Here is a 27500-nt window from a genome sequence, read left to right on the forward strand (position 1 = left end):
AAAATCACAATCCAGGTCTGGCTATGATGAGTCTTGTTCTTGGCTTCAACCCTCTTCAGTACATAGTCATGGAACACTGGTCACTTTAATCATGTTTACATACTGGTTTACCTACTTCATGTCTATATACTGTATTCTAGTCATGGTTCATCCTATATAACTACTGCTGTAAACACTGTTTCTAATTCATATACTGTCTATAATGTCTATACACACCATCCTATATAACTACTGTCTATACACACCATCCTATATAACTACTGTCTATACACACCATCCTATATATAACTACTGTCTATACACACCCTCCTATATAACTACTGTCTATACACACCATCCTCTATAACTACTGTCTATATACACCATCCTCTATAACTATACTGTCTATACACACCATCCTATATAACTACTGTCTATACACACCATCCTATATATAACTACTGTCTATACACAACATCCTATATATAACTACTGTCTATACACACATCCTATATAACTACTGTCTATACACACCCTCCTATATATAACTACTGTCTATACACACCCTCCCTATAACTACTGTCTATACACACCATCCTCTATAACTACTGTCTATACACACCATCCTATATAACTACTGTCTATACACACCATCCTATATAACTACTGTCTATACACACCATCCTATATAACTACTGTCTATACACACTACCTCCTCCTATAACTACTGTCTATACACACCATCCTATATAACTACTGTCTATACACACCATCCTCTATAACTACTGTCTATACACACCATCCTATATAACTACTGTCTATACACACATCCTGTACATAGATGTTTATATTCCAGAGTCTGACAGTCTTGTTCTAATATTTCTATATTCCTGTCATTTGTATTTTGTAGATTTACATGTATTGTTACAACTGCACTGTTGGAGCACTGCACTGTTGGAGCACTGCACTGTTGGAGCGCTGCACTGTTGGAGCGCTGCACTGTAGGAGCGCTGCACTGTTGGAGCACTGCACTGTTGGAGCACTGCACTGTTGGAGCACTGCACTGTTGGAGCACTGCACTGTTGGAGCACTGCACTGTAGGAGCACTGCACTGTTGGAGCACTGCACTGTTGGAGCACTGCACTGTAGGAGCGCTGCACTGTTGGAGCACTGCACTGTTGGAGCACTGCACTGTAGGAGCACTGCACTGTTGGAGCACTGCACTGTTGGAGCACTGCACTGTTGGAGCACTGCACTGTAGGAGCACTGCACTGTTGGAGCACTGCACTGTTGGAGCACTGCACTGTTGGAGCACTGCACTGTTGGAGCACTGCACTGTTGGAGCACTGCACTGTTGGAGCACTGCACTGTTGGAGCGCTGCACTGTTGGAGCACTGCACTGTTGGAGCACTGCACTGTTGGAGCACTGCACTGTTGGAGCACTGCACTGTAGGAGCACTGCACTGTTGGAGCGAGGAACACAGACGTTTCCCTACACCCAGGATTACATCCGCAACCAGTAGCAACCAATAGCAACCAATAACAACCAATAGCAACCAATAACAACCAATAGCAACCAATAGCAACCAATAGCAACCAATAACATTTGATTTGATCATTCATTTGAAGTCACAGTTCTGTCCCGTTTACCTGGTGTCGATCTGCCTGTTGAGGTTGTCGTAGCGTTTGTTAAGTCTCCGTTTACCTGGTGTCGATCTGCCTGTTGAGGTTGTCGTAGCGTTTGTTAAGTCTCCGTTTACCTGGTGTCGATGCCTGCCTGTTAAGTCTCCGTTTACCTGGTGTGATCTGCCTGCTAGCGTTTGTTAAGTCTCGGTTTACCTGGTTCGATCCCTGTTGAGGTTGTCGTAGCGTTTGTTAAGTCTCCGTTTACCTGGTGTCGATCTGCCTGTTGAGGTTGTCGTAGCGTTTGTTAAGTCTCCGTTTACCTGGTGTCGATCTGCCTGTTGAGGTTGTCGTAGCGTTTGTTAAGTCTCCGTTTACCTGGTGTCGATCTGCCTGTTGAGGTTGTCGTAGCGTTTGTTAAGTCTCCGTTTACCTGGTGTCGATCTGCCTGTTGAGGTTGTCGTAGCGTTTGTTAAGTCTCCGTTTACCTGGTGTCGATCTGCCTGTTGAGGTTGTCGTAGCGTTTGTTAAGTCTCCGTTTACCTGGTGTCGATCTGCCTGTTGAGGTTGTTAGCGTTTGTTAAGGTTTACCTGTGTGATCTGCCTGTTGAGGTTGTCGTAGCGTTTGTTAAGTCTCCGGACCTCTCCCTCCTGCCTCTCGATGTCGGGGCAGTGCTCCTGCAGCTTGGTTGCCATGGTGTCACAGCTGCCTTTGGCCACACGCAGGTTAGCCTCCGTCTCCGTCACCGCGGACCTCTTGGTCTTCAGCTCTGATGCAATATCCTGTCGGGAGAGGAAGTGGAGGTTGAATTGTGTGAAGTTCTTCCCCAACCATGACAAAGTTGAGATATGAGTGTGTAGCTCAGATCTTCCAGCTCATCATACATTTATTTATACTGTATGTCATTAGTAAATATGCTTCTGTCTTTGGTATCTGTACTGATACAAAACATTTCCTTTGTGGAGAAGATCCATTTGGATCTAAACATGAATCCTGTTGAGAATAAACGAGCGATCAGAGGGCAGCCATCTTACAGCCAGTTGACGCTGTGTCTTCTCCAGAGATGAGATGTCTGCTGGGGCCACTTCCTCCCTGGCCAGCTTGTTCTCGTAGCTGGACAATAAAGATTTCCCGTTTTGAAGGGAGTTCTCCAGGCGGTTGGAATTCTGAAGCCTGTAAACAAACACATGATATGATTAAATTACATTAGAATAAAATGACATTTAAAACGTGTTTAAATAGTGTCATAGTGGCCTCCAGGTTAGTCATCCTAGTAAAACAGGAACACTCTGTTTTTTTTAAAACCTTTATTTAACTAGGCAAGTCATTTAAAGAACAAATTCTTATTTTCAATGACGGCCTAGGAACAGTGGGGTTAACTGCCTTGTTCAGGGACTGATTTGTACCTTGTCAGCTCGGGGATTTGAACTTGCAACCTTTCAGTTACTAGTCCAACGCTCTAACCACTAGGCTACGCTGCCACCCTGGTCCTGAGTTCTGTGTAACTACTAACATCTCAACTAACAAGTACAGAAAGCTACTCACTTGTCCTCGGAGCACTTGAGCAGCAGGTTGATCTTGTCGTATTTGTTGCTGGCCTCGTTCACCTTGCCGTTCAGCTGAGGGGCGCTGGCACATTTAGGGTTAGAGGTCAGGAACGTCTCAGCCTCCCTCACCTTGGACGACTTTTCCGGCTCGATCTTACGAACCACGGCCGCAATGTCCTGATGGAAGAATATGGGATAAGCATTAAAATGTTTTAAAAAAGTGTACACTTCCTGGAACTAACTAAAAGTACTTCCTCGATAAGCATAAAACAACTCTCTCAAGACTTTCTTTGGTAGGATTAAATGGGTTTTAAAACTGTATCGAAAGGACTCTAGTCTAAATAGGAGGACAGGAGAAGAGTAGGAGGAGGAAAAGCATCTCTACCGCTCTACACCCTCTGTGCAGGAACTACCTTGACATCCTGCAGACGGTCAGCGCTGTCCTGCAGAGGCCTGGTCTGCTCCAGAGGGGGACGTACTCGAGAGTAGATGGCCTTCTCCTGTTTGTCCAGGTCACTGGTCACCTTGTCCAGACCGGCCATCAGCTGGCGACACTGCTGCTCCTCCTTGTCTATAATAGTCATCAGTCAATCACACACCAAGATAACACAACAACAAATCATATACAACCAGACTCAATAATCACAACATCCATACACAATCAAATCACACACCAAGATAACACACACAACAAATCATATACAACCAGACTCAATAATCACAACATCCCTACACAATCAAATCACACACCAAAATAACATACACGTAATCAGATACAACTAACATACACATAATCAGATACACACACACACACACACACACACACACACACACACACACACACACACACACACACACACACACACACACACACACACACACACACACACACACACACACACACTATAGAACCAGACACTCATAACATCACATTCACAAATCAGACAATCACACTGGCCTACAAATCATGACAAGCTGCAGCTCTAGTGATTAACTCCAGTAGTCACATGACATGGAAACCAATCAATCACATTTATTTATAAAGTGCTTTTTACACCAGCAGGTGTCACAAAGTCCTTATACAAAAACTCTGTAGCTGTGGAAGCACGGTGGCTAGGAACAACGTCCTAGAAAGGGTAGGAACCTAGGAAGAAACCTAGAGAGGAACCAGGCTCTGAGGGGTGGACCAGTCCTCTTTCTGGTTGTACTGGGTAGAGAGGAACCAGGCTCTGAGGGGTGGACCAGTCCTCTTTCTGGTTGTACTGGGTAGAGAGGAACCAGGCTCTGAGGGGTGGACCAGTCCCTCTGGTTTCTAGAGAGGAACCAGGCTCTGTGGACCAGTCCTCTTTCTGGTGTGCCGGGTAGAGAGGAACCAGGCTCTGAGGTGGAGTCCTCTTTCTGGGTAGAGGACCAGTGGACCTCTTTCTGGTTGTGCCGGGTGGAGAGGAACCAGGCTCTGAGGGGTGGACCAGTCCTCTTTCTGGTTGTGCTGGGTAGAGGAACCAGGCTCTGAGGGGTGGACCAGTCCTCTTTCTGGTTGTGCCGGGTAGAGAGGAACCAGGCTCTGAGGGGTTGACCAGTCCTCTTCTGGTTGTGCCGGGTGGAGAGGAACCAGGCTCTGAGGGGTGGACCAGTCCTCTTTCTGGTTGTGCCGGGTAGAGAGGAACCAGGCTCTGAGGGGTTGACCAGTCCTCTTTCTGGTTGTGCCGGGTGGAGAGGAACCAGGCTCTGAGGGGTGGACCAGTCCTCTTTCTGGTTGTGCCGGGTAGAGAGGAACCAGGCTCTGAGGGGTGGACCAGTCCTCTTTCTGGTTGTGCCGGGTAGAGAGGAACCAGGCTCTGAGGGGTGGACCAGTCCTCTTTCTGGTTGTGCCGGGTAGAGAGGAACTAGGCTCTGAGGGTGGACCAGTCCTCTTTCTGGTTGGCTCTGTACTTTCTGGTTGTGTAGAGAGGAACCAGGCTCTGAGGGTGGACCAGTCCTCTTTCTGGTTGTGTCCTCTTCCGGGTAGAGAGGAACCAGGCTCTGAGGGGTGGACCAGTCCTCTTTCTGGTTGTGCCGGGTAGAGAGGAACCAGGCTCTGAGGGGTGGACCAGTCCTCTTTCTGGTTGTGCCGGGTAGAGAGGAACCAGGCTCTGAGGGGTGGACCAGTCCTCTTTCTGGTTGTGCCGGGTAGAGAGGAACCAGGCTCTGAGGGGTGGACCAGTCCTCTTTCTGGTTGTGCCGGGTAGAGAGGAACCAGGCTCTGAGGGGTGGACCAGTCCTCTTTCTGGTTGTGCCGGGTGGAGAGGAACCAGGCTCTGAGGGGTGGACCAGTCCTCTTTCTGGTTGTGCCGGGTAGAGAGGAACCAGGCTCTGAGGGGTGGACCAGTCCTCTTTCTGGTTGTGCCGGGTAGAGAGGAACCAGGCTCTGAGGGGTGGACCAGTCCTCTTTCTGGTTGTACTGGGTAGAGAGGAACCAGGCTCTGAGGGTGGACCAGTCCTCTTTCTGGTTGTGCCGGGTAGAGAGGAACCAGGCTCTGAGGGGTGGACCAGTCCTCTTTCTGGTTGTGCCGGGTAGAGAGGAACCAGGCTCTGAGGGTGGACCAGTCCTCTTTCTGGTTGTGCCGGGTAGAGAGGAACCAGGCTCTGAGGGGTGGACCAGTCCTCTTTCTGGTTGTGCCGGGTAGAGAGGAACCAGGCTCTGAGGGGTGGACCAGTCCTCTTTCTGGTTGTGCCGGGTAGAGAGGAACCAGGCTCTGAGGGGTGGACCAGTCCTCTTTCTGGTTGTGCCGGGTAGAGAGGAACCAGGCTCTGAGGGGTGGACCAGTCCTCTTTCTGGTTGTGCCGGGTAGAGAGGAACCAGGCTCTGAGGGGTGGACCAGTCCTCTTTCTGGTTGTGCCGGGTAGAGAGGAACCAGGCTCTGAGGGGTGGACCAGTCCTCTTTCTGGTTGTGCCGGGTAGAGAGGAACTAGGCTCTGAGGGGTGGACCAGTCCTCTTTCTGGTTGTGCCGGGTAGAGAGGAACCAGGCTCTGAGGGGTGGACCAGTCCTCTTTCTGGTTGTGCCGGGTAGAGAGGAACCAGGCTCTGAGGGGTGGACCAGTCCTCTTTCTGGTTGTGCCGGGTAGAGAGGAACCAGGCTCTGAGGGGTGGACCAGTCCTCTTTCTGGTTGTACTGGGTAGAGGAACCAGGCTCTGAGGGGTGGACCAGTCCTCTTTCTGGTTGTACTGGGTAGAGGAACCAGGCTCTGAGGGGTGGACCAGTCCTCTTTCTGGTTGTGCCGGGTGGAGAGGAACCAGGCTCTGAGGGGTGGACCAGTCCTCTTTCTGGTTGTGCCGGGTAGAGAGGAACCAGGCTCTGAGGGGTGGACCAGTCCTCTTTCTGGTTGTGCCGGGTAGAGAGGAACCAGGCTCTGAGGGGTGGACCAGTCCTCTTTCTGGTTGTGCCGGGTAGAGAGGAACCAGGCTCTGAGGGGTGGACCAGTCCTCTTTCTGGTTGTGCCGGGTAGAGAGGAACCAGGCTCTGAGGGGTGGACCAGTCCTCTTTCTGGTTGTGCCGGGTAGAGAGGAACCAGGCTCTGAGGGGTGGACCAGTCCTCTTTCTGGTTGTGCCGGGTAGAGAGGAACCAGGCTCTGAGGGGTGGACCAGTCCTCTTTCTGGTTGTGCCGGGTAGAGAGGAACCAGGCTCTGAGGGGTGGACCAGTCCTCTTTCTGGTTGTGCCGGGTAGAGAGGAACCAGGCTCTGAGGGGTGGACCAGTCCTCTTTCTGGTTGTGCCGGGTAGAGAGGAACCAGGCTCTGAGGGGTGGACCAGTCCTCTTTCTGGTTGTGCCGGGTAGAGAGGAACCAGGCTCTGAGGGGTGGACCAGTCCTCTTTCTGGTTGTGCCGGGTAGAGAGGAACCAGGCTCTGAGGGGTGGACCAGTCCTCTTTCTGGTTGTGCCGGGTAGAGAGGAACCAGGCTCTGAGGGGTGGACCAGTCCTCTTTCTGGTTGTGCCGGGTAGAGAGGAACCAGGCTCTGAGGGTGGACCAGTCCTCTTTCTGGTTGTGCCGGGTAGAGAGGAACCAGGCTCTGAGGGGTGGACCAGTCCTCTTTCTGGTTGTGCCGGGTAGAGAGGAACCAGGCTCTGAGGGGTGGACCAGTCCTCTTTCTGGTTGTGCCGGGTAGAGAGGAACCAGGCTCTGAGGGTGGACCAGTCCTCTTTCTGGTTGTACTGGGTAGAGAGGAACCAGGCTCTGAGGGGTGGACCAGTCTTTCTCTTTCTGGTTGTGCCGGGTGGAGAGGAACCAGGCTCTGAGGGGTGGACCAGTCCTCTTTCTGGTTGTGCCGGGTAGAGAGGAACCAGGCTCTGAGGGGTGGACCAGTCCTCTTTCTGGTTGTGCCGGGTAGAGAGGAACCAGGCTCTGAGGGGTGGACCAGTCCTCTTTCTGGTTGTGCCGGGTAGAGAGGAACCAGGCTCTGAGGGGTGGACCAGTCCTCTTTCTGGTTGTGCCGGGTAGTGAACAGGCTCTGAGGGGTGGACAGCCTTTCTGGTTAAGGGTAGAGAGGAACCAGCTCTGAGGGGAGACAGTCCTCATTCTGGTTGTGCCGGGTAAGAGAGGAACAGGCTCTGAGGGGTGGACCAGTCCTCTTTTTTAAAGGGTAGAGAGGAAAGTCTGGAGACCAGCTTTCTGTTATAGAGAGGAACCAGGCTCTGAGGGGTGGACCAGTCCTCTTTCTGGTTGTGCCGGGTGGTGATTATAAGGAGTATACGGCCATTAAGGACAGATGGTTCTTCAAGATGTTCAGACGGTCATAAATAAAATAAGAATTAAGCGTTGCTTGCGACATGTTTCATTTTTTTTAAAGGAGCTCATGCTAGAAAAGTCTGGAGATGCCTGTTATAGAGGGTAGCAACAGGTCTGGAGACGCCTGTTATAGAGGATAGCAACAGGTCTGGAGACGCCTGTTATAGAGGGTAACAACAGGTCTGGAGACGCCTGTTATAGAGGGTAGCAACAGGTCTGGAGACGCCTGTTATAGAGGATAGCAACAGGTCTGGATACGCCTGTTATAGAGGGTAGCAACAGGTCTGGAGACGCCTGTTTTAGAGGGTAGCACTTCAGAAGTTAAACGTCAGTTAGCTTTTATTAGCCGAGCATTCAGAGATTGAGACAGGGACATAACATGACATAACATACCATAACATAACATACCATGACATACCATGACATACCATGACATAACATACCATACCATGACATGACATAACATACCCTGACATACCCTGACATAACATACCCTGACATACCATGACATACCATGACATAACATACCCTGACATAACATGACATAACATGACATAACATACCCTGACATAACATGACATAACATGACATACCATGACATAACATAACATGACATACCATGACATACCATGACATAACATACCCTGACATAACATGACATAACATGACATAACATACCCTGACATAACATGACATAACATGACATACCATGACATAACATGACATAACCATGACATACCCTGACATACCCTGACATACCATGACATACCATGACATAACATACCCTGACATAACATGACATAACATGACATACCATGACATAACATAACACGACATACCATGACATACCATGACATACCATGACATAACATGACATAACATGACATAACATGACATAACATGACATACCATGACATGACATGACATAACATGACATAACATACCATGACATAACATGACATAACATGACATACATGACATAACATAACATACCATGACATAACATAACATGACATACATAACATGACATAACATGACATGACATAACATAACATGACATAACATGACATAACCATGACATAACATGACATGACATAACATAACATGACATAACATACCATGACATAACATACCATGACATACCATGACATACCATGACATAACATACCATGACATAACATACCATGACATAACACGACATACCATGACATACCATGACATACCATGACATAACATACCATGACATGACATACCATGACACGACATGACATGACAGACCATGACATAACATGACATGACATAACATGACATACCATGACATAACATGACATGACATAACATGACATACCATGACATAACATACCATGACATAACACGACATACCATGACATACCATGACATAACATACCATGACATAACATACCATGACATGACATACCATGACATAACATGACATACCATGACATAACATGACATACCATGACATAACATGACATACCATGACATAACATGACATACCATGACATAACATACCATGACATAACATACCCTGACATAACATGACATAACATGACATACCATGACATAACATAACACGACATACCATGACATACCATGACATAACATGACATACCATGACATAACATACCATGACATGACATACCATGACACGACATGACATGACATACCATGACACGACATGCCATGACATGACATAACATGACATGACATACCATGACACGACATGCCATGACATAACATGACATGACATAACATGACATAACATGACATACCATGACAGTACCTACCAGAGCCAGCAGAGCCGTCTTTCTTCAGTTCCTCCAGGCGTTTGACCAGGGTGGTCTTACTGCCAGACACCTTCATCTTAATACCCTTCTGCTGGCCGGCCAGACTGGAAACACACAACAGACCCCGTTACACAGTGTACAAGTACACCGTCTCGGGAAACAGACCTGTTACACAGTGTACAAGTACACCGTCTCGGAAACAGACCCTGTTACACAGTGTACAAGTACACCGTCTCGGGAAACAGACCCCGTTAAACAGTGTACAGTACACACACCGTCTCAGTTCCTCCAGGGAAACAACAGACCAAGACACCGTCTCTTAAGACAGTTACACAGTGTACAAGTACACCGACTGGGAAACAACAGACCCCGTTACACAGTGTACAAGTACACCGTCTCGGGAAACAGACCCTGTTACACAGTGTACAAGTACACCGTCTCGGGAAACAACAGACCCGTTACACAGTGTACAAGTACACCGTCTCGGGAAACAGACCCTGTTACACAGTGTACAAGTACACCGTCACGGGAAACAACAGACCCTGTTACACAGTGTACAAGTACACCGTCTCGGGAAACAACAGACCCTGTTACACAGTGTACAAGTACACCATTACACAATCACAGGCACACAGTAGACAGACACATGCACCCCATAACACACACACCTCTCCACCTTAACCCCATAACACACACACACACCTCTCCACCTTACCCCTGTAACAAACAAACACACACACACACACACACACACACACACACACACACACACACACACACACACACACACACACACACACACACACACACACACACCTCTCCACCCTAACCCCATAACACACACACACACACACACACCCCTCCACCCTACCCCCGTAACAAACACACACACACACACACCTCTCCACCCTACCCCCATAACAAACACACACACACCTCTCCACCCTACCCCCATAACACAAACACACACACACACCTCTCCACCCTACCCCCATAACACACACACACACACACACACACACACACACACACACACACACACACACACACACACACACACACACACACACACACACACACACACACACACACACACACACACACACACCTCTCCACCATACCCCCATAACACACACACACACCTCTCCACTCCACCCCATAACACACACACACACCTCTCCACTCCATAACCCCATAACACACACACACCTCTCCACTCCACACACACACCCCTCCATAACAAACAGACTTACCTGTTGGAGACGGCGACAGACTCTGGGTCTGTGGGGGGGACCATGAAGCAGGCCCCCGGAGCCGTCAGTTTACGCCCGGCCGCGTCCTTCACCTCCCACTTGGGCCCCTTGTTACTCAGGAGGGTGTACCTCTCTCCACGCAGGATCTGACCCTGGGATGGACAACCACAACATTACACAGAGTTTCACTCACTGATCTGTTATGGAAGAACCAGAACACAAATAGAGGTTCACTCACTGAACCACTTTGGATAAGGCTTTTCCTGACCACGCCTCCTGACCACGCCTCCTGACCACGCCTCCTGACCACGCCTCCTGACCACGCCTCCTGACCACGCCTCCTGACCACGCCTCCTGACCACACTACCTGACCACACTACCTGACCACACTACCTGACCACGCTTCCTGACCACGCCTCCTGACCACGCCTCCTGACCACACTACCTGACCACGCTACCTGACCACACTACCTGACCACACGTCCTGACCACACTACCTGACCACGCCTCCTGACCACGCCTCCTGACCACGCCTCCTGACCACGCCTCCTGACCACGCCTCCTGACCACGCCTCCTGACCACACTACCTGACCACACTACCTGACCACACTACCTGACCACACTACCTGACCACGCCTCCTGACCACGCCTCCTGACCACGCCTCCTGACCACGCCTCCTGACCACGCCTCCTGACCACACTACCTGACCACACTACCTGACCACACTACCTGACCACACTACCTGACCACACTACCTGACCACACGACCTGACCACACTACCTGACCACACTACCTGACCACACGTCCTGACCACGCGTCCTGACCACACTACCTGACCACACTACCTGACCACACTACCTGACCACACTACCTGACCACACTACCTGACCACACGACCTGACCACACGACCTGACCACACGTCCTGACCACGCCTCCTGACCACGCCTCCTGACCACGCCACCTGACCACGCCACCTGACCACACTACCTGACCACACTCCTGACCACACTACCTGACCACACTACCTGACCACACTACCTGACCACGCGTCCTGACCACACTACCTGACCACACTACCTGACCACACTACCTGACCACACTACCTGACCACGCCACCTGACCACACTACCTGACCACGCCTCCTGACCACACTACCTGACCACACTACCTGACCACACTACCTGACCACACTACCTGACCACACTACCTGACCACACGTCCTGACCACGCCTCCTGACCACGCCTCCTGACCACGCCACCTGACCACGCCACCTGACCACACTACCTGACCACGCCTCCTGACCACACTACCTGACCACACTACCTGACCACACTACCTGACCACGCCTCCTGACCACACTACCTGACCACACTACCTGACCACACGACCTGACCCACTACCTGACCACACTACCTGACCACACTACCTGACCACACTACCTGACCACACGACCTGACCACACCACCTGACCACACTACCTGACCACACGACCTGACCACACTACCTGACCACACGACCTGACCACACGACCTGACCACACGACCTGACCACACGACCTGACCACACGACCTGACCACACTACCTGACCACACGTCCTGACCACACTACCTGACCACACACCTGACCACACGACCTGACCACACGACCTGACCACACGACCTGACCACGCCTCCTGACCACGCCTCCTGACCACACTACCTGACCACGCCTCCTGACCACACTACCTGACCACACTACCTGACCACACTACCTGACCACGCCTCCTGACCACGCCTCCTGACCACACTCCTGACCACGCCTCCTGACCACGCCTCCTGACCACGCCTCCTGACCACACTACCTGACCACACTACCTGACCACACCTCCTGACCACACTACCTGACCACGCCTCCTGACCACGCCTCCTGACCACGCTTCCTGACCACGCTTCCTGACCACGCTCCTGACCACACTACCTGACCACACTACCTGACCACACTACCTGACCACACTACCTGACCACACGACCTGACCACACTACCTGACCACACTACCTGACCACACTACCTGACCACACATCCTGACCACGCCTCCTGACCACACTACCTGACCACACTACCTGACCACACTACCTGACCACACTACCTGACCACACTACCTGACCACACGACCTGACCACACTACCTGACCACACAACCTGACCACGCCTCCTGACCACGCCTCCTGACCACGCCACCTGACCACGCCACCTGACCACACTACCTGACCACGCCTCCTGACCACACTACCTGACCACACTACCTGACCACACTACCTGACCACACTACCTGACCACACTACCTGACCACACTACCTGACCACACTACCTGACCACGCTACCTGACCACACGACCTGACCACACGACCTGACCACGCCTCCTGACCACACTACCTGACCACACTACCTGACCACACTACCTGACCACACCACCTGACCACACTACCTGACCACACGTACCTGACCACGCCTCCTGACCACACTACCTGACCACGCCACCTGACCACGCCACCTGACCACACTACCTGACCACACTACCTGACCACACTACCTGACCACACTACCTGACCACACTACCTGACCACACGTCCTGACCACACTACCTGACCACACGACCTGACCACACGACCTGACCACACTACCTGACCACACGACCTGACCACACTACCTGACCACACTACCTGACCACACTACCTGACCACACGACCTGACCACACTACCTGACCACACTACCTGACCACACGACCTGACCACACTACCTGACCACACGACCTGACCACACGACCTGACCACACGACCTGACCACACGACCTGACCACACGTACCTGACCACACGTCCTGACCACACGACCTGACCACACGACCTGACCACACGACCTGACCACACGACCTGACCACACGACCTGACCACACGACCTGACCACACGACCTGACCACACGACCTGACCACACGACCTGACCACACGACCTGACCACACGACCTGACCACACGACCTGACCACACGTCCTGACCAGGGAACCACTAAGCCCTAGTTAGTAAATTACAGTTCACTGTTTTCACCAGTCATATGGGGGAATAAATCATAACACAACACTGCGTTTCCCCTCATCGTTTGATCCTGTTCCTAAATCTTAAGAGCTCTCTCGACTGCTCCACACACACACCCCTCCTCTACAGCTCTCCAAATCCACTCCTAAACCCCCCCAGCCTGTGGCTGATCCCCTGAAGGCTTAAATAAGATGCAGAGAGCACAGGCCTCTTAAAGGCTTTAAATACATTACAACACAACACCGTATTCAGGGGACTAGAATGAAAGGAGTGAGAGTGAAGGAGGATGAGAGGAGGAGGAACCAGAGGAGAGAGGAGAAGATGTGGTGCAGTCAGATTGTGCTTAGTCATGATAACAGAAAAACACACCGCACATAGGATTAGGGAATGACTGGAGAAAAGGAGAGAGAGACAGGGGGGTAAAGCAGTGAGGGGGGGGGTAGAGAGGGGAAGAAGGAGGGGGGAAGATGGAGAGAGGGGGAAGACGGGGAAAGAGAAAGAAGGGAGAGAGAAGGGGGAGAGAGAGGGGAAGAAGGAGAGAGAGGGGGAAGAGAGACGGGAGAGAGAGAGGGGGAAGATGGAGAGAGGGGAAGAAGAGACGGGGAAGATAGAGAGAGAGGGGTGAAGAGGGAGGGGGAAGGAGAGAGAGAGGGGGAAGATGGAGAGAGAGGGGGAAGAAGGAGAGAGAGGGGGAAGAGGGGGGAAGAGAGAGGGGAAGAGAGACAGGGAAGATGGAGAGAGAGGGGGAAGAGAGACAGGGAAGATGGAGAAAGAGGGGGAGAAGAGAGACGGGGAAGATGGAGAGAGAGGGGGAAGAAGGAGAGAGAGGGGGGAAGATGGAGAGAGAGGGGAAGATGGAGAGAGAGGGGAAGAAGGAGAGAGAGGGGGAAGAAGGAGAGAGAGGGGGAAGATGGGAGAGAGGGGAAGAAGGAGAGAGAGAGGGGAAGAAGGAGAGAGAGGGGAAGAAGGAGAGAGAGGGGGAAGATGGAGAGAGAAGAGAGGGGGAAGATGGAGAGAGGGGGGGAAGAAGGAGAGAGAGGGGGAAGATGGAGAGAGAGGGGAAGATGGAGAGAGAGGGGGGAAGAAGGAGAGAGAGGGGGGAAGATGGAGAGAGAGGGGGGAAGAAGGAGAGAGAGGGGGGAAGAAGGAGAGAGAGGGGGAAGAAGGAGAGAGAGGGGGGAAGAAGAGGAGAGAGAGGGGGAATAGAGACAGAGGGGAAGAGAGACGGGGAAGATGGAGAGAGAGGGGGAAGAAGAGAGAGAGAGGGGAAGAAGGAGAGAGAGGGGAAGAAGGAGAGAGAGGGGGAAGGAGGAGAGAGAGAAGGGGGAAGATGGAGAGAGAGGGGGAAGGAGGAGAGAGAGGGGGAAGAAGGAGAGAGAGGGGGAAGATGGAGAGAGGGGGAAGATGGAGAGAGAGGGGGAAGATGGAGAGAGAGGGGGGAAGATGGAGAGAGAGGGGGAAGATGGAGAGAGGGGGAAGATGGAGAGAGAGGGGAAGATGGAGAGAGAGGGGGAAGATGGAGAGAGAGGGGGAAGGGAGAGAGGGGGGAAGAGAGACGGGGAGATGGAGAGAGGGGGAAGAGAGACGGGGAAGAGAGAGGGGGAAGAAGAGAGAGAGGGGTAGAAGGAGGGATAGTGAGGAGAAGGAGAGAGAGGGGGAAAGGAGGAGAGAAGGAGGGACAGATGGAGAGAGAGAAAAGCTATAATGATTGTCAGAAGAAGCGTGTGTGTGGAGTAGCATGGTGGACAAGGTATCAGTCTGAAACTAGAGCATGGTGGACAAGGTATCAGGAGAGTAGGGTGGACAAGGTATCAGTCTGAAACTAGAGCATGGTGGACAAGGTATCAGTCTGAAACTAGAGCATGGTGGACAAGGTATCAGTCTGAAACTAGAGCATGGTGGACAAGGTATCAGTCTGAAACTAGAGTAGGGTGGACAAGGTATCAGTCTGAAACTAGAGTAGGGTGGACAAGGTATCAGTCTGAAACTAGAGCATGGTGGACAAGGTATCAGTCTGAAACTAGAGCATGGTGGACAAGGTATCAGTCTGAAACTAGAGCATGGTGGACAAGGTATCAGTCTGAAACTAGAGCAGGGTGGACAAGGTATCAGTCTGAAACTAGAGTAGGGTGGACAAGGTATCAGTCTGAAACTAGAGCATGGTGGACAAGGTATCAGTCTGAAACTAGAGCATGGTGGACAAGGTATCAGTCTGAAACTAGAGCATGGTGGACAAGGTATCAGTCTGAAACTAGAGTAGGGTGGACAAGGTATCAGTCTGAAACTAGAGCAGGGTGGACAAGGTATCAGTCTGAAACTAGAGCAGGGTGGACAAGGTATCAGTCTGAAACTAGAGCATGGTGGACAAGGTATCAGTCTGAAACTAGAGCATGGTGGACAAGGTATCAGTCTGAAACTAGAGCATGGTGGACAAGGTATCAGTCTGAAACTAGAGCAGGGTGGACAAGGTATCAGTCTGAAACTAGAGCATGGTGGACAAGGTATCAGTCTGAAACTAGAGCAGGGTGGACAAGGTATCAGTCTGAAACTAGAGTAGGGTGGACAAGGTATCAGTCTGAAACTAGAGCATGGTGGACAAGGTATCAGTCTGAAACTAGAGCATGGTGGACAAGGTATCAGTCTGAAACTAGAGTAGGGTGGACAAGGTATCAGTCTGAAACTAGAGTAGGGTGGACAAGGTATCAGTCTGAAACTAGAGCATGGTGGACAAGGTATCAGTCTGAAACTAGAGCAGGGTGGACAAGGTATCAGTCTGAAACTAGAGCATGGTGGACAAGGTATCAGTCTGAAACTAGAGTAGGGTGGACAAGGTATCAGTCTGAAACTAGAGTAGGGTGGACAAGGTATCAGTCTGAAACTAGAGCAGGGTGGACAAGGTATCAGTCTGAAACTAGAGCATGGTGGACAAGGTATCAGTCTGAAACTAGAGCAGGGTGGACAAGGTATCAGTCTGAAACTAGAGTAGGGTGGACAAGGTATCAGTCTGAAACTAGAGCAGGGTGGACAAGGTATCAGTCTGAAACTAGAGTAGGGTGGACAAGGTATCAGTCTGAAACTAGAGCATGGTGGACAAGGTGTCAGTCTGAAACTAGAGTAGGGTGGACAAGGTTCGGTCTGAAACTAGAGCAGGTGGACAAGGTATCAGTCTGAAACTAGAGTAGGGTGGACAATGTATCAGTCTGAAACTAGAGCATGGTGGACAAGGTGTCAGTCTGAAACTAGAGTAGGGTGGACAAGGTTCGGTCTGAAACTAGAGCAGGGTGGACAAGGTATCAGTCTGAAACTAGAGTAGGGTGGACAAGGTATCAGTCTGAAACTAGAGTAGGGTGGACAAGGTGTCAGTCTGAAATTAGAGTAGGGTGGACAAGGTATCAGTCTGAAACTAGAGTAGGGTGGACAAGGTATCAGTCTGAAACTAGAGTAGGGTGGACAAGGTATCAGTCTGAAACTAGAGTAGGGTGGACAAGGTATCAGTCTGAAACTAGAGTAGGGTGGACAAGGTATCAGTCTGAAACTAGAGCAGGGTGGACAAGGTATCAGTCTGAAACTAGAGTAGGGTGGACAAGGTATCAGTCTGAAACTAGAGTAGGGTGGACAAGGTATCAGTCTGAAACTAGAGTAGGGTGGACAAGGTATCAGTCTGAAACTAGAGCAGGGTGGACAAGGTGTCAGTCTGAAACTAGAGTAGGGTGGACAAGGTATCAGTCTGAAACTAGAGTAGGGTGGACAAGGTATCAGTCTGAAACTAGAGTAGGGTGGACAAGGTATCAGTCTGAAACTAGAGTAGGGTGGACAAGGTATCAGTCTGAAACTAGAGTAGGGTGGACAAGGTATCAGTCTGAAACTAGAGCAGGGTGGACAAGGTATCAGTCTGAAACTAGAGTAGGGTGGACAAGGTATCAGTCTGAAACTAGAGTAGGGTGGACAAGGTATCAGTCTGAAACTAGAGTAGGGTGGACAAGGTATCAGTCTGAAACTAGAGTAGGGTGGACAAGGTATCAGTCTGAAACTAGAGTAGGGTGGACAAGGTATCAGTCTGAAACTAGAGCATGGTGGACAAGGTGTCAGTCTGAAACTAGAGTAGGGTGGAGAAGGTATCAGTCTGAAACTAGAGTAGGGTGGACAAGGTATCAGTCTGAAACTAGAGCATGGTGGACAAGGTATCAGTCTGAAACTAGAGTAGGGGTGGACAAGGTATCAGTCTGAAACTAGAGTAGGGTGGACAAGGTATCAGTCTGAAACTAGAGCAGGGTGGACAAGGTATCAGTCTGAAACTAGAGCAGGGTGGACAAGGTATCAGTCTGAAACTAGAGCAGCGTGGACAAGGTATCAGTCTGAAACTAGAGTAGGGTGGACAATGTATCAGTCTGAAACTAGAGCATGGTGGACAAGGTGTCAGTCTGAAACTAGAGTAGGGTGGACAAGGTTCCGGTCTGAAACTAGAGCAGGGTGGACAAGGTATCAGTCTGAAACTAGAGTAGGGTGGACAAGGTATCAGTCTGAAACTAGAGTAGGGTGGACAAGGTATCAGTCTGAAACTAGAGTAGGGTGGACAAGGTATCAGTCTGAAACTAGAGTAGGGTGGACAAGGTATCAGTCTGAAACTAGAGTAGGGTGGACAAGGTATCAGTCTGAAACTAGAGTAGGGTGGACAAGGTATCAGTCTGAAACTAGAGTAGGGTGGACAAGGTATCAGTCTGAAACTAGAGCATGGTGGACAAGGTATCAGTCTGAAACTAGAGAGGGTGGACAAGGTATCAGTCTGAAACTAGAGCATGGTGGACAAGGTATCAGTCTGAAACTAGAGTAGGGTGGACAAGGTATCAGTCTGAAACTAGAGTAGGGTGGACAAGGTATCAGTCTGAAACTAGAGCAGGGTGGACAAGGTATCAGTCTGAAACTAGAGCAGGGTGGACAAGGTGTCAGTCTGAAACTAGAGTAGGGTGGACAAGGTTCCGGTCTGAAACTAGAGCATGTGGACAAGGTATCAGTCTGAAACTAGAGTTGGTGGACAAGGTATCAGTCTGAAACTAGAGTAGGGTGGACAAGGTGTCAGTCTGAAACTAGAGTAGGGTGGACAAGGTATCAATCTGAAACTAGAGTAGGGTGGACAAGGTATCAGTCTGAAACTAGAGTAGGGTGGACAAGGGATCAGTCTGAAACTAGAGTAGGGTGGACAAGGTATCAGTCTGAAACTAGAGTAGGGTGGACAAGGTATCAGTCTGAAACTAGAGTAGGGTGACAAGGTATCAGTCTGAAACTAGAGTAGGGTGGACAAGGTATCAGTCTGAAACTAGAGTAGGGTGGACAAGGTATCAGTCTGAAACTAGAGTAGGGTGGACAAGGTATCAGTCTGAAACTAGAGTAGGGTGGACAAGGTATCAGTCTGAAACTAGAGTAGGTGTGGACAAGGTATCAGTCTGAAACTAGAGTTAGTGGACAAGGTATCAGTTTGAAACTAGAGTAGGGTGGACAAATCAGTCTGAAACTAGAGTAGGGTGGACAAGGTATCAGTCTGAAACTAGAGCATGGTGGACAAGGTATCAGTCTGTAAACTACAGTAGGGTGGCCCAAGGTATCAGTCTGAAACTAGAGTAGGGTGGACAAGGTATCAGTCTGAAACTAGAGCATGGTGGACAAGGTATCAGTCTGAAACTAGAGTAGGGTGGACAAGGTATCAGTCTGAAACTAGAGTAACTGGACAAGGTATCAGTCTGAAACTAGAGCAGGGTGGACAAGGTATCAGTCTGAAACTAGACAGGGTGGACAAGGTATCAGTCTGAAACTAGAGTAGCGTGGACAAGGTATCAGTCTGAAACTAGAGTAGGGTGGACAATGTATCAGTCTGAAACCATGGTGGACAAGGTGTCAGTCTGAAACTAGAGTAGGGTGGAAAGGCCCAGTCTGAAACTAGAGCAGGGTGGACAAGGTATCAGTCTGAAACTAGAGTAGGGTGGACAAGGTATCAGTCTGAAACTAGAGTAGTGGACAAGGTGTCAGTCTGAAACAGGTATCAGTCTGAAACTAGAGTAGGGTGGACAAGGTATCAGTCTGAAACTAGAGTAGGGTGGACAAGGTATCAGTCTGAAACTAGAGTAGGGTGGACAAGGTATCAGTCTGAAACTAGAGTAGGGTGGACAAGGTATCAGTCTGAAACTAGAGCATGGTGGACAAGGTATCAGTCTGAAACTAGAGTAGGGTGGACAAGGTATCAGTCTGAAACTAGAGTATGGTGGACAAGGTATCAGTCTGAAACTAGAGTAGGGTGGACAAGGTATCAGTCTGAAACTAGAGTAGGTGGACAAGCCCAGTCTGAAACTAGAGCAGGGTGGACAAGGTATCAGTCTGAAACTAGAGCAGGGTGGACAAGGTGTCAGTCTGAAACTAGAGTAGGGTGGACAAGGTTCCGGTCTGAAACTAGAGCAGGGTGGACAAGGTATCAGTCTGAAACTAGAGTAGGGTGGACAAGGTATCAGTCTGAAACTAGAGTAGGGTGGACAAGGTGTCAGTCTGAAATTAGAGTAGGGTGGACAAGGTATCAGTCTGAAACTAGAGTAGGGTGGACAAGGTATCAGTCTGAAACTAGAGTAGGGTGGACAAGGGATCAGTCTGAAACTAGAGTAGGGTGGACAAGGTATCAGTCTGAAACTAGAGTAGGGTGGACAAGGTATCAGTCTGAAACTAGAGTAGGGTGGACAAGTATCAGTCTGAAACTAGAGTAGGGTGGACAAGGTATCAGTCTGAAACTAGAGTAGTGGACAAGGTATCAGTCTGAAACTAGAGTAGGGTGGACAAGGTATCAGTCTGAAACTAGAGTAGGGTGGACAAGGTATCAGTCTGAAACTAGAGTAGGGTTGACAAGGTATCAGTCTGAAACTAGAGTAGGGTGGACAAGGTTCCGGTCTGAAACTAGAGCAGGGTGGACAAGGTATCAGTCTGAAACTAGAGTAGGGTGGACAAGGTATCAGTCTGAAACTAGAGTAGGGTGGACAAGGTATCAGTCTGAAACTAGAGTAGGGTGGTGGCATATCCAGGTTTACCTCATCAGTGTCTCACACAGGGTGAGGTAAAGTAGTGGAGGTGTCCAGGTGTAAAGGTTTACTACATCAGTGTCTCACACAGGGTGAGGTAAAGTAGTGAAGGTGTCCAGGTGTAAAGGTTTACTACATCAGTGTCTCACACAGGGTGAGGTAAAGTAGTGGAGGTGTCCAGGTGTAAAGGTTTACTACATCAGTGTCTCACACAGGGTGAGGTAAAGTAGTGGAGGTGTCCAGGTGTAAAGGTTTACCTCGTCAGTGTCTCACACACAGGGTGAGGTAAAGTAGTGAAGGTGTCCAGGTGTAAAGGTTTACTACATCAGTGTCTCACACACAGGGTGAGGTAAAGTAGTGAAGGTGTCCAGGTGTAAAGGTTTACTACATCAGTGTCTCACACAGGGTGAGGTAAAGTAGTGGAGGTGTCCAGGTGTAAAGGTTTACCTCGTCAGTGTCGAACTCACACAGCGCCTCGACGGGGAGCAGCTTCTGAGGGGTGTTCCTGCGGAACTGGAGGGGGAGAACCTGTAGACTGCGCTTCTCCAGAGCCTTCACACGTTCATCAAAGTGGTCCTACAGCCTTCAGCCTGGTCCTAAAGCCCACCTCACACACAACACACACAGTTTTTAAAAAGCATTTTGGATTTATAGTTCTAAGGCTAATAGTTTGTCAAAATGTAAATGTTCTTGATTAAGATAGGAGTTTAGAAACCAGCCTGATAAACAGACAGAACTGACAGACCAAGAATTGTCTCTGCTTTATCCAACAGCTTGTCATTGTTTGACTGAAGCAGAAACAGATCTGTCCCAGACTTGTAGTAAACTACAGTAGTGTAAAGCCCACTCTCAGTAAACTACAGTAGTTGTAAAGCCCACTCTCAGTAAACTACAGTAGTTGTAAAGTCCACTCTCAGTAAACTACAGTAGTGTAAAGTCCACTCTCGTAAACTACAGTAGTCTAAAGCCCACTGTTAGTAAACTACAGTAGTGTAAAGCCCACTCTCAGTAAACTACAGTAGTGTAAAGCCCACTCTCAGTAAACTACAGTAGTGTAAAGCCCACTCTCAGTAAACTACAGTAGTGTAAAGCCCACTCTCAGTAAACTACAGTAGTGTAAAGCCCACTCTCAGTAAACTACAGTAGTGTAAAGCCCACTCTCAGTAAACTACAGTAGTGTAAAGCCCACTCTCAGTAAACTACAGTAGTGTAAAGCCCACTCTCAGTAAACTACAGTAGTGTAAAGCCCACTCTCAGTAAACTACAGTAGTGTAAAGCCCACTCTCAGTAAACTACAGTAGTGTAAAGCCCACTGCTAGTAAACTACAGTAGTGTAAAGCCCACTCTCAGTAAACTACAGTAGTGTAAAGCCCACTCTCAGTAAACTACAGTAGTGTAAAGCCCACTGTTAGTAAACTACAGTAGTACAAAGCCCACTCTCAGTAAACTACAGTAGTGTAAAGCCCACTCTCAGTAAACTACAGTAGTGTAAAGCCCACTCTCAGTAAACTACAGTAGTGTAAAGCCCACTGTTAGTAAACTACAGTAGTGTAAAGCCCACTCTCAGTAAACTACAGTAGTGTAAAGCCCACTCTCAGTAAACTACAGTAGTGTAAAGCCCACTCTCAGTAAACTACAGTAGTTGTAAAGCCCACTCTCAGTAAACTACAGTAGTGTAAAGTCCACTCTCAGTAAACTACAGTAGTGTAAAGTCCACTCTCAGTAAACTACAGTAGTGTAAAGCCCACTCTCAGTAAACTACAGTAGTGTAAAGTCCACTCTCAGTAAACTACAGTAGTGTAAAGCCCACTCTCAGTAAACTACAGTAGTGTAAAGCCCACTGCTAGTAAACCACTGTAGTTGTAAAGCCCACTCTCAGTAAACTACAGTAGTGTAAAGCCCACTCTCAGTAAACTACAGTAGTGTAAAGCCCACTCTCAGTAAACTACAGTAGTGTAAAGCCCACAGCTCAGTAAACTACAGTAGTTGTAAAGCCCACTCTCAGTAAACACTGTAGTGTAAAGCCCACTCTCAGTAAACTACAGTAGTGTAAAGCCCACTCTCAGTAAACTACAGTAGTTGTAAAGCCCACTCTCAGTAAACACTGTAGTTGTAAAGCCCACAGCTCAGTAAAACACAGTAGTTGTAAAGCCCACTCTCAGTAAACTACAGTAGTGTAAAGCCCACTCTCAGTAAACTACAGTAGTGTAAAGTCCACTCTCAGTAAACTACAGTAGTGTAAAGCCCACTCTCAGTAAACTACAGTAGTGTAAAGTCCACTGCTAGTAAACCACTGTAGTTGTAAAGCCCACTCTCAGTAAACTACAGTAGTGTAAAGCCCACTCTCAGTAAACTACAGTAGTGTAAAGCCCACAGCTAGTAAACCACTGTAGTTGTAAAGCCCACTCTCAGTAAACTACAGTAGTGTAAAGCCCACTGTTAGTAAACTACAGTAGTGTAAAGCCCACTCTCAGTAAACTACAGTAGTGTAAAGCCCACTGTTAGTAAACTACAGTAGTGTAAAGCCCACTGCTAGTAAACTACAGTAGTGTAAAGCCCACTCTTAGTAAACTACACTAGTGTAAAGCCCACTCTTAGTAAACTACACTAGTGTAAAGCCCACTGTTAGTAAACTACACTAGTGTAAAGCCCACTGTTAGTAAACTACAGTAGTGTAAAGCCCACTGTTAGTAAACTACAGTAGTGTAAAGCCCACTGTTAGTAAACTACACTAGTGTAAAGCCCACTGTTAGTAAACTACACTAGTGTAAAGCCCACTGTTAGTAAACTACAGTAGTGTAAAGCCCACTGTTAGTAAACTACAGTAGTGTAAAGCCCACTCTCAGTAAACTACAGTAGTGTAAAGCCCACTCACGTCCAGGTCTCTGATGAGGCTCTCCATCTGGTACATGTCCTTGAACTCTGGTTTGTACTTCTGGTCCACCTCTTTGTCCATCCTCTTCAGAAGGTCCTGGGTGTCCCGGGCCTCTTTGTGGAACTGGAGAGAAAACAGACCCCGTCAGGAAAAACACTGAGGTAACAACATCACTGAAAGCAGCTACGGTTTATTTACACGAAGTTCGACCGGCAGCCAGTCGGTCTCTGCCCGAAACCAACTCTGTTTACGTACCACGACAAGTCTGTAACTCAGAAGCTGTTGCTTTGTACAACACATGCTGGTACACAAGCCTGTCCACATCTAATGACTCTGTTCAAACATTCAGGATTTCTTCAACTGATACTTTCTGAATACTTGTTGCTGTGACTCACCTTGTGGTTGTGGTCTGTACATTTCAGGTGGTATCAGGGTTAAGGTCAGGTCACAGTATACTAAATCACCTTCTGGTATTCGTCCGTGTGTTTCAGGTGGTATCAGGGTTAAGGTCAGGTCAGGTCAGGTCAGGTCAGGGTATACTAATCCCCTTGTGGTATTCGTCCGTGTGATTCAGGTGATATCAGGGTTAAGGTCAGGTCAGGTCAGGGTATACTAATCACCTTGTGGTATTCGTCCATGTGTTTCAGGTGGTATCAGGGTTAGTATCAGGTATCACACTAATTATGTGTTTCAGGTGGTATCAGGGTTAAGGTCAGGTCAGGTTATCACCTTGTGGGTCAGTGTCAGGTCAGGTCAGGTCACAGTACACTAATCACCTTGTGGTATTCGTCCATGTGTTTCAGGTGGTATCAGGGTTAAGGTCAGGTCAGGTCAGGTCACAGTACACTAATCACCTTGTGGTATTCGTCCATGTGTTTCAGGTGGTATCAGGGTTAAGGTCAGGTCAGGGTATACTAATCACCTTGTGGTACTCGTCCATGTGTTTCAGGTGGTTCTCCTCACAGATGAGCAGGTTCAGGTACTCCTTCCAGTCTGCATGCACAGCCTCCATATGAGCCTGACAGGTGGAGACGAGTTCCGTTACATCACTGTCTGTTTGCTGCTTTTCATTCACATTCGTTTGTGAGGATTTTAATCTCAGTCGGGGTGAATCCTAACTTCCACTAAAATAGTCTGATTTGACCGTAGTCTCCCATTGACATCAATGCATGACTTAAGTCAACATTGACTAAAGTGGAAGTTAGGATTTGCCCCAATAGTAGAATGATAGAGGATAAATGATGTGTACCTCAATGACATTCATCCCAGGATGGTCAGTAGAGATGTGTGTGTGTGTGTGTGTGTGTGTGTGTGTGTGTGTGTGTGTGTGTACACCTCAATAACATTCATCCCAGGATGGTCAGTAGAGTGTGTGTGTGTGTGTGTGTGTGTGTGTGTGTGTGTGTGTGTGTGTGTGTGTGTGTGTACCTCAATAACATTCTTGCCAGGATGGTCTGTGTGTGTGTGTGTGTGTGTGTGTGTGTGTGTGTGTGTGTGTGTGTGTACACTCATTCACCCAGGACATTAACATCCCAGGATGGTCAGTAGAGATGTGTGTGTGTGTGTGTGATGTGGTGTGTGATGTGTGTGTGTGTGTCAGGTGTCAGATAACATGCAGGTTCAGGTGTCAGATCAATAACATTCTTGCCAGATAACAGTGGAGATGTGTGTGTGTGTGGTGTGTGTGTAACATGTGTGTGTGTGTGTGTGTACCTCAGATAACATGCCAGGATGGTGTGGTCAGATAACAGCAGGATGGTCATGAGTTTATCTCCATCATCATGTCACATGCAGTGAGGTGTCAGTGGCCTCCTTGGACTCCAGACACTTACTGATGAAGTTCTGGTGGGAGATTTAAAAGAGATACAAGTCTCTCTTTACGTTCCAACACACGTAACATGCAGGATCAGGTGTCAGATAACATGTAGGATCAGGTGTCAGATAACATGCAGGATCAGGTGTCAGATAACATGCAGGATCAGGTGTCAGATAACATGCAGGATCAGGTGTCAGATAACATGCAGGATCAGGTGTCAGATAACATGCAGGATCAGGTGTCAGATAACATGCAGGATCAGGTGTCAGATAACATGCAGGATCAGGTGTCAGATAACATGCAGGATCAGGTGTCAGATAACATGTAGGATCAGGTGTCAGATAACATGCAGGATCAGGTGTCAGATAACATGCAGGATCAGGTGTCAGATAACATGCAGGATCAGGTGTCAGATAACATGCAGGATCAGGTGTCAGATAACATGCAGGATCAGTAGGATGTCAGATAACATGCAGGATCAGGTGTCTGGGGATCAGGTGTTCTATAGATAACATGCAGGATCAGGTGTCAGATATCACCCTGAATATATTACTCTGTCAGTGCAGATGAAGTCAGAGAGTGTGTGTGTGTGTGTGTGATGTGTGTGTGTGTGTGTGTGTGTGTGTGTGTGTACTATAGTGTGTCTCTAGTTACTCATACTGTCTGTGACGTGCAGGGTAGTCCAGGTTAGTATCTGGCTCCAGTCATAGACTGATGGCCTGGGGAGAGATCTCCCTGCCTGCTGGTCCATCCAGTACAGCTCATTAGTGCAGCGCTGCATGTAGTCACGCAGGCTCAACAGGTGGCGCTGTCGAGCACTGGAACTGGCCTGGGGAGAGAGAGGAGAGATAGCTACTATAGACCTACACACTGGTACACATATTCTGGGAGAGGGGAAAGTGTGATGGTGAATGAAACACACACACACACACACACACACACACACACACACACACACACACACACACACACACACACACACACACACACACACACACACACACACACACACACACACACACACACACACACACACACACACACACACACACACACACACACACACACACACACACACATCCGGGGATGAATGTTATTGAGGTACACACTGAACAAAGGGAAGAAAAGCCAGGGTGTATGTGGATAAAACATGACACAGACACAGGTACAGACACAGGTACAGACACAGACACAGACACAGGTACAGACACAGGTACAGACACAGACACAGACAGACACAGACACAGACACAGACACAGGTACAGACACAGGTACAGACACAGGTACAGACACAGACACAGACACAGGTACAGACACAGGTACAGGTACAGACACAGACACAGACACAGGTACAGACACAGGTACAGACACAGACACAGGTACAGACACAGACACAGATACAGACACAGGTACAGACACAGGTACAGACACAGGTACAGACACAGACACAGGTACAGACACAGGTACAGACACAGACACAGACACAGATACAGACACAGACACAGGTACAGACACAGGTACAGACACACAGACACAGGTACAGACACAGGTACACAGACACACACAGACACAGGTACAGACACAGGACACAGACACAGACACAGACACAGACACAGACACAGGTACAGACACAGGTACAGGTGCAGACACAGGTACAGACACAGGTACAGACACAGGTACAGACACAGACACAGGTACAGACACAGACA

At 49.0% G+C, this 27500-nt stretch overlaps 2 protein-coding genes and 2 long non-coding RNA genes across 4 annotated transcripts in view; 1 reads left to right on the top strand and 3 right to left on the bottom strand.

Moving 5' to 3' along the window:
* Window positions 1–1976: 1976 nt before the first annotated feature.
* LOC118370367 (periplakin) lies at window positions 1977–21685 on the bottom strand. Its single transcript, XM_052501232.1, has 8 exons — window positions 21548–21685; window positions 10978–11129; window positions 9725–9828; window positions 3564–3721; window positions 3149–3327; window positions 2638–2776; window positions 2194–2385; window positions 1977–2105 (listed from the first exon to the last, which is right to left on the bottom strand). The coding sequence occupies exons 2-8, from the start codon at window positions 11019–11021 to the stop codon at window positions 1977–1979; spliced, it is 945 nt and encodes a 314-aa protein (XP_052357192.1). The 5' UTR covers window positions 11022–11129; window positions 21548–21685.
* On the top strand, window positions 4586–7382 carry LOC127918032 (uncharacterized). The gene is made up of 3 exons (XR_008098507.1): window positions 4586–5049; window positions 5727–7152; window positions 7316–7382. It is a non-coding gene; the product is annotated as an uncharacterized LOC127918032 (long non-coding RNA).
* Window positions 21686–23971: 2286 nt separating the features above from the next.
* On the bottom strand, window positions 23972–25429 carry LOC127918031 (uncharacterized). The gene is made up of 3 exons (XR_008098506.1): window positions 25404–25429; window positions 24898–24993; window positions 23972–24098 (listed from the first exon to the last, which is right to left on the bottom strand). It is a non-coding gene; the product is annotated as an uncharacterized LOC127918031 (long non-coding RNA).
* A 1008-nt stretch (window positions 25430–26437) lies between these two features.
* Window positions 26438–27500, bottom strand: part of LOC127918033 (periplakin-like) — a 6658-nt gene continuing 5595 nt past the window's right edge. Inside the window, exon 6 of the mRNA XM_052501233.1 lies at window positions 26438–26620. Coding sequence (XP_052357193.1) covers window positions 26438–26620 — 183 coding nt within the window. The remainder of the gene's footprint in view (window positions 26621–27500) is intronic.

Source organism: Oncorhynchus keta, unplaced genomic scaffold (genome assembly GCF_023373465.1).
Source record: "Oncorhynchus keta strain PuntledgeMale-10-30-2019 unplaced genomic scaffold, Oket_V2 Un_contig_12850_pilon_pilon, whole genome shotgun sequence".
Classification (NCBI taxonomy): Eukaryota; Metazoa; Chordata; class Actinopteri; order Salmoniformes; family Salmonidae; genus Oncorhynchus; species Oncorhynchus keta.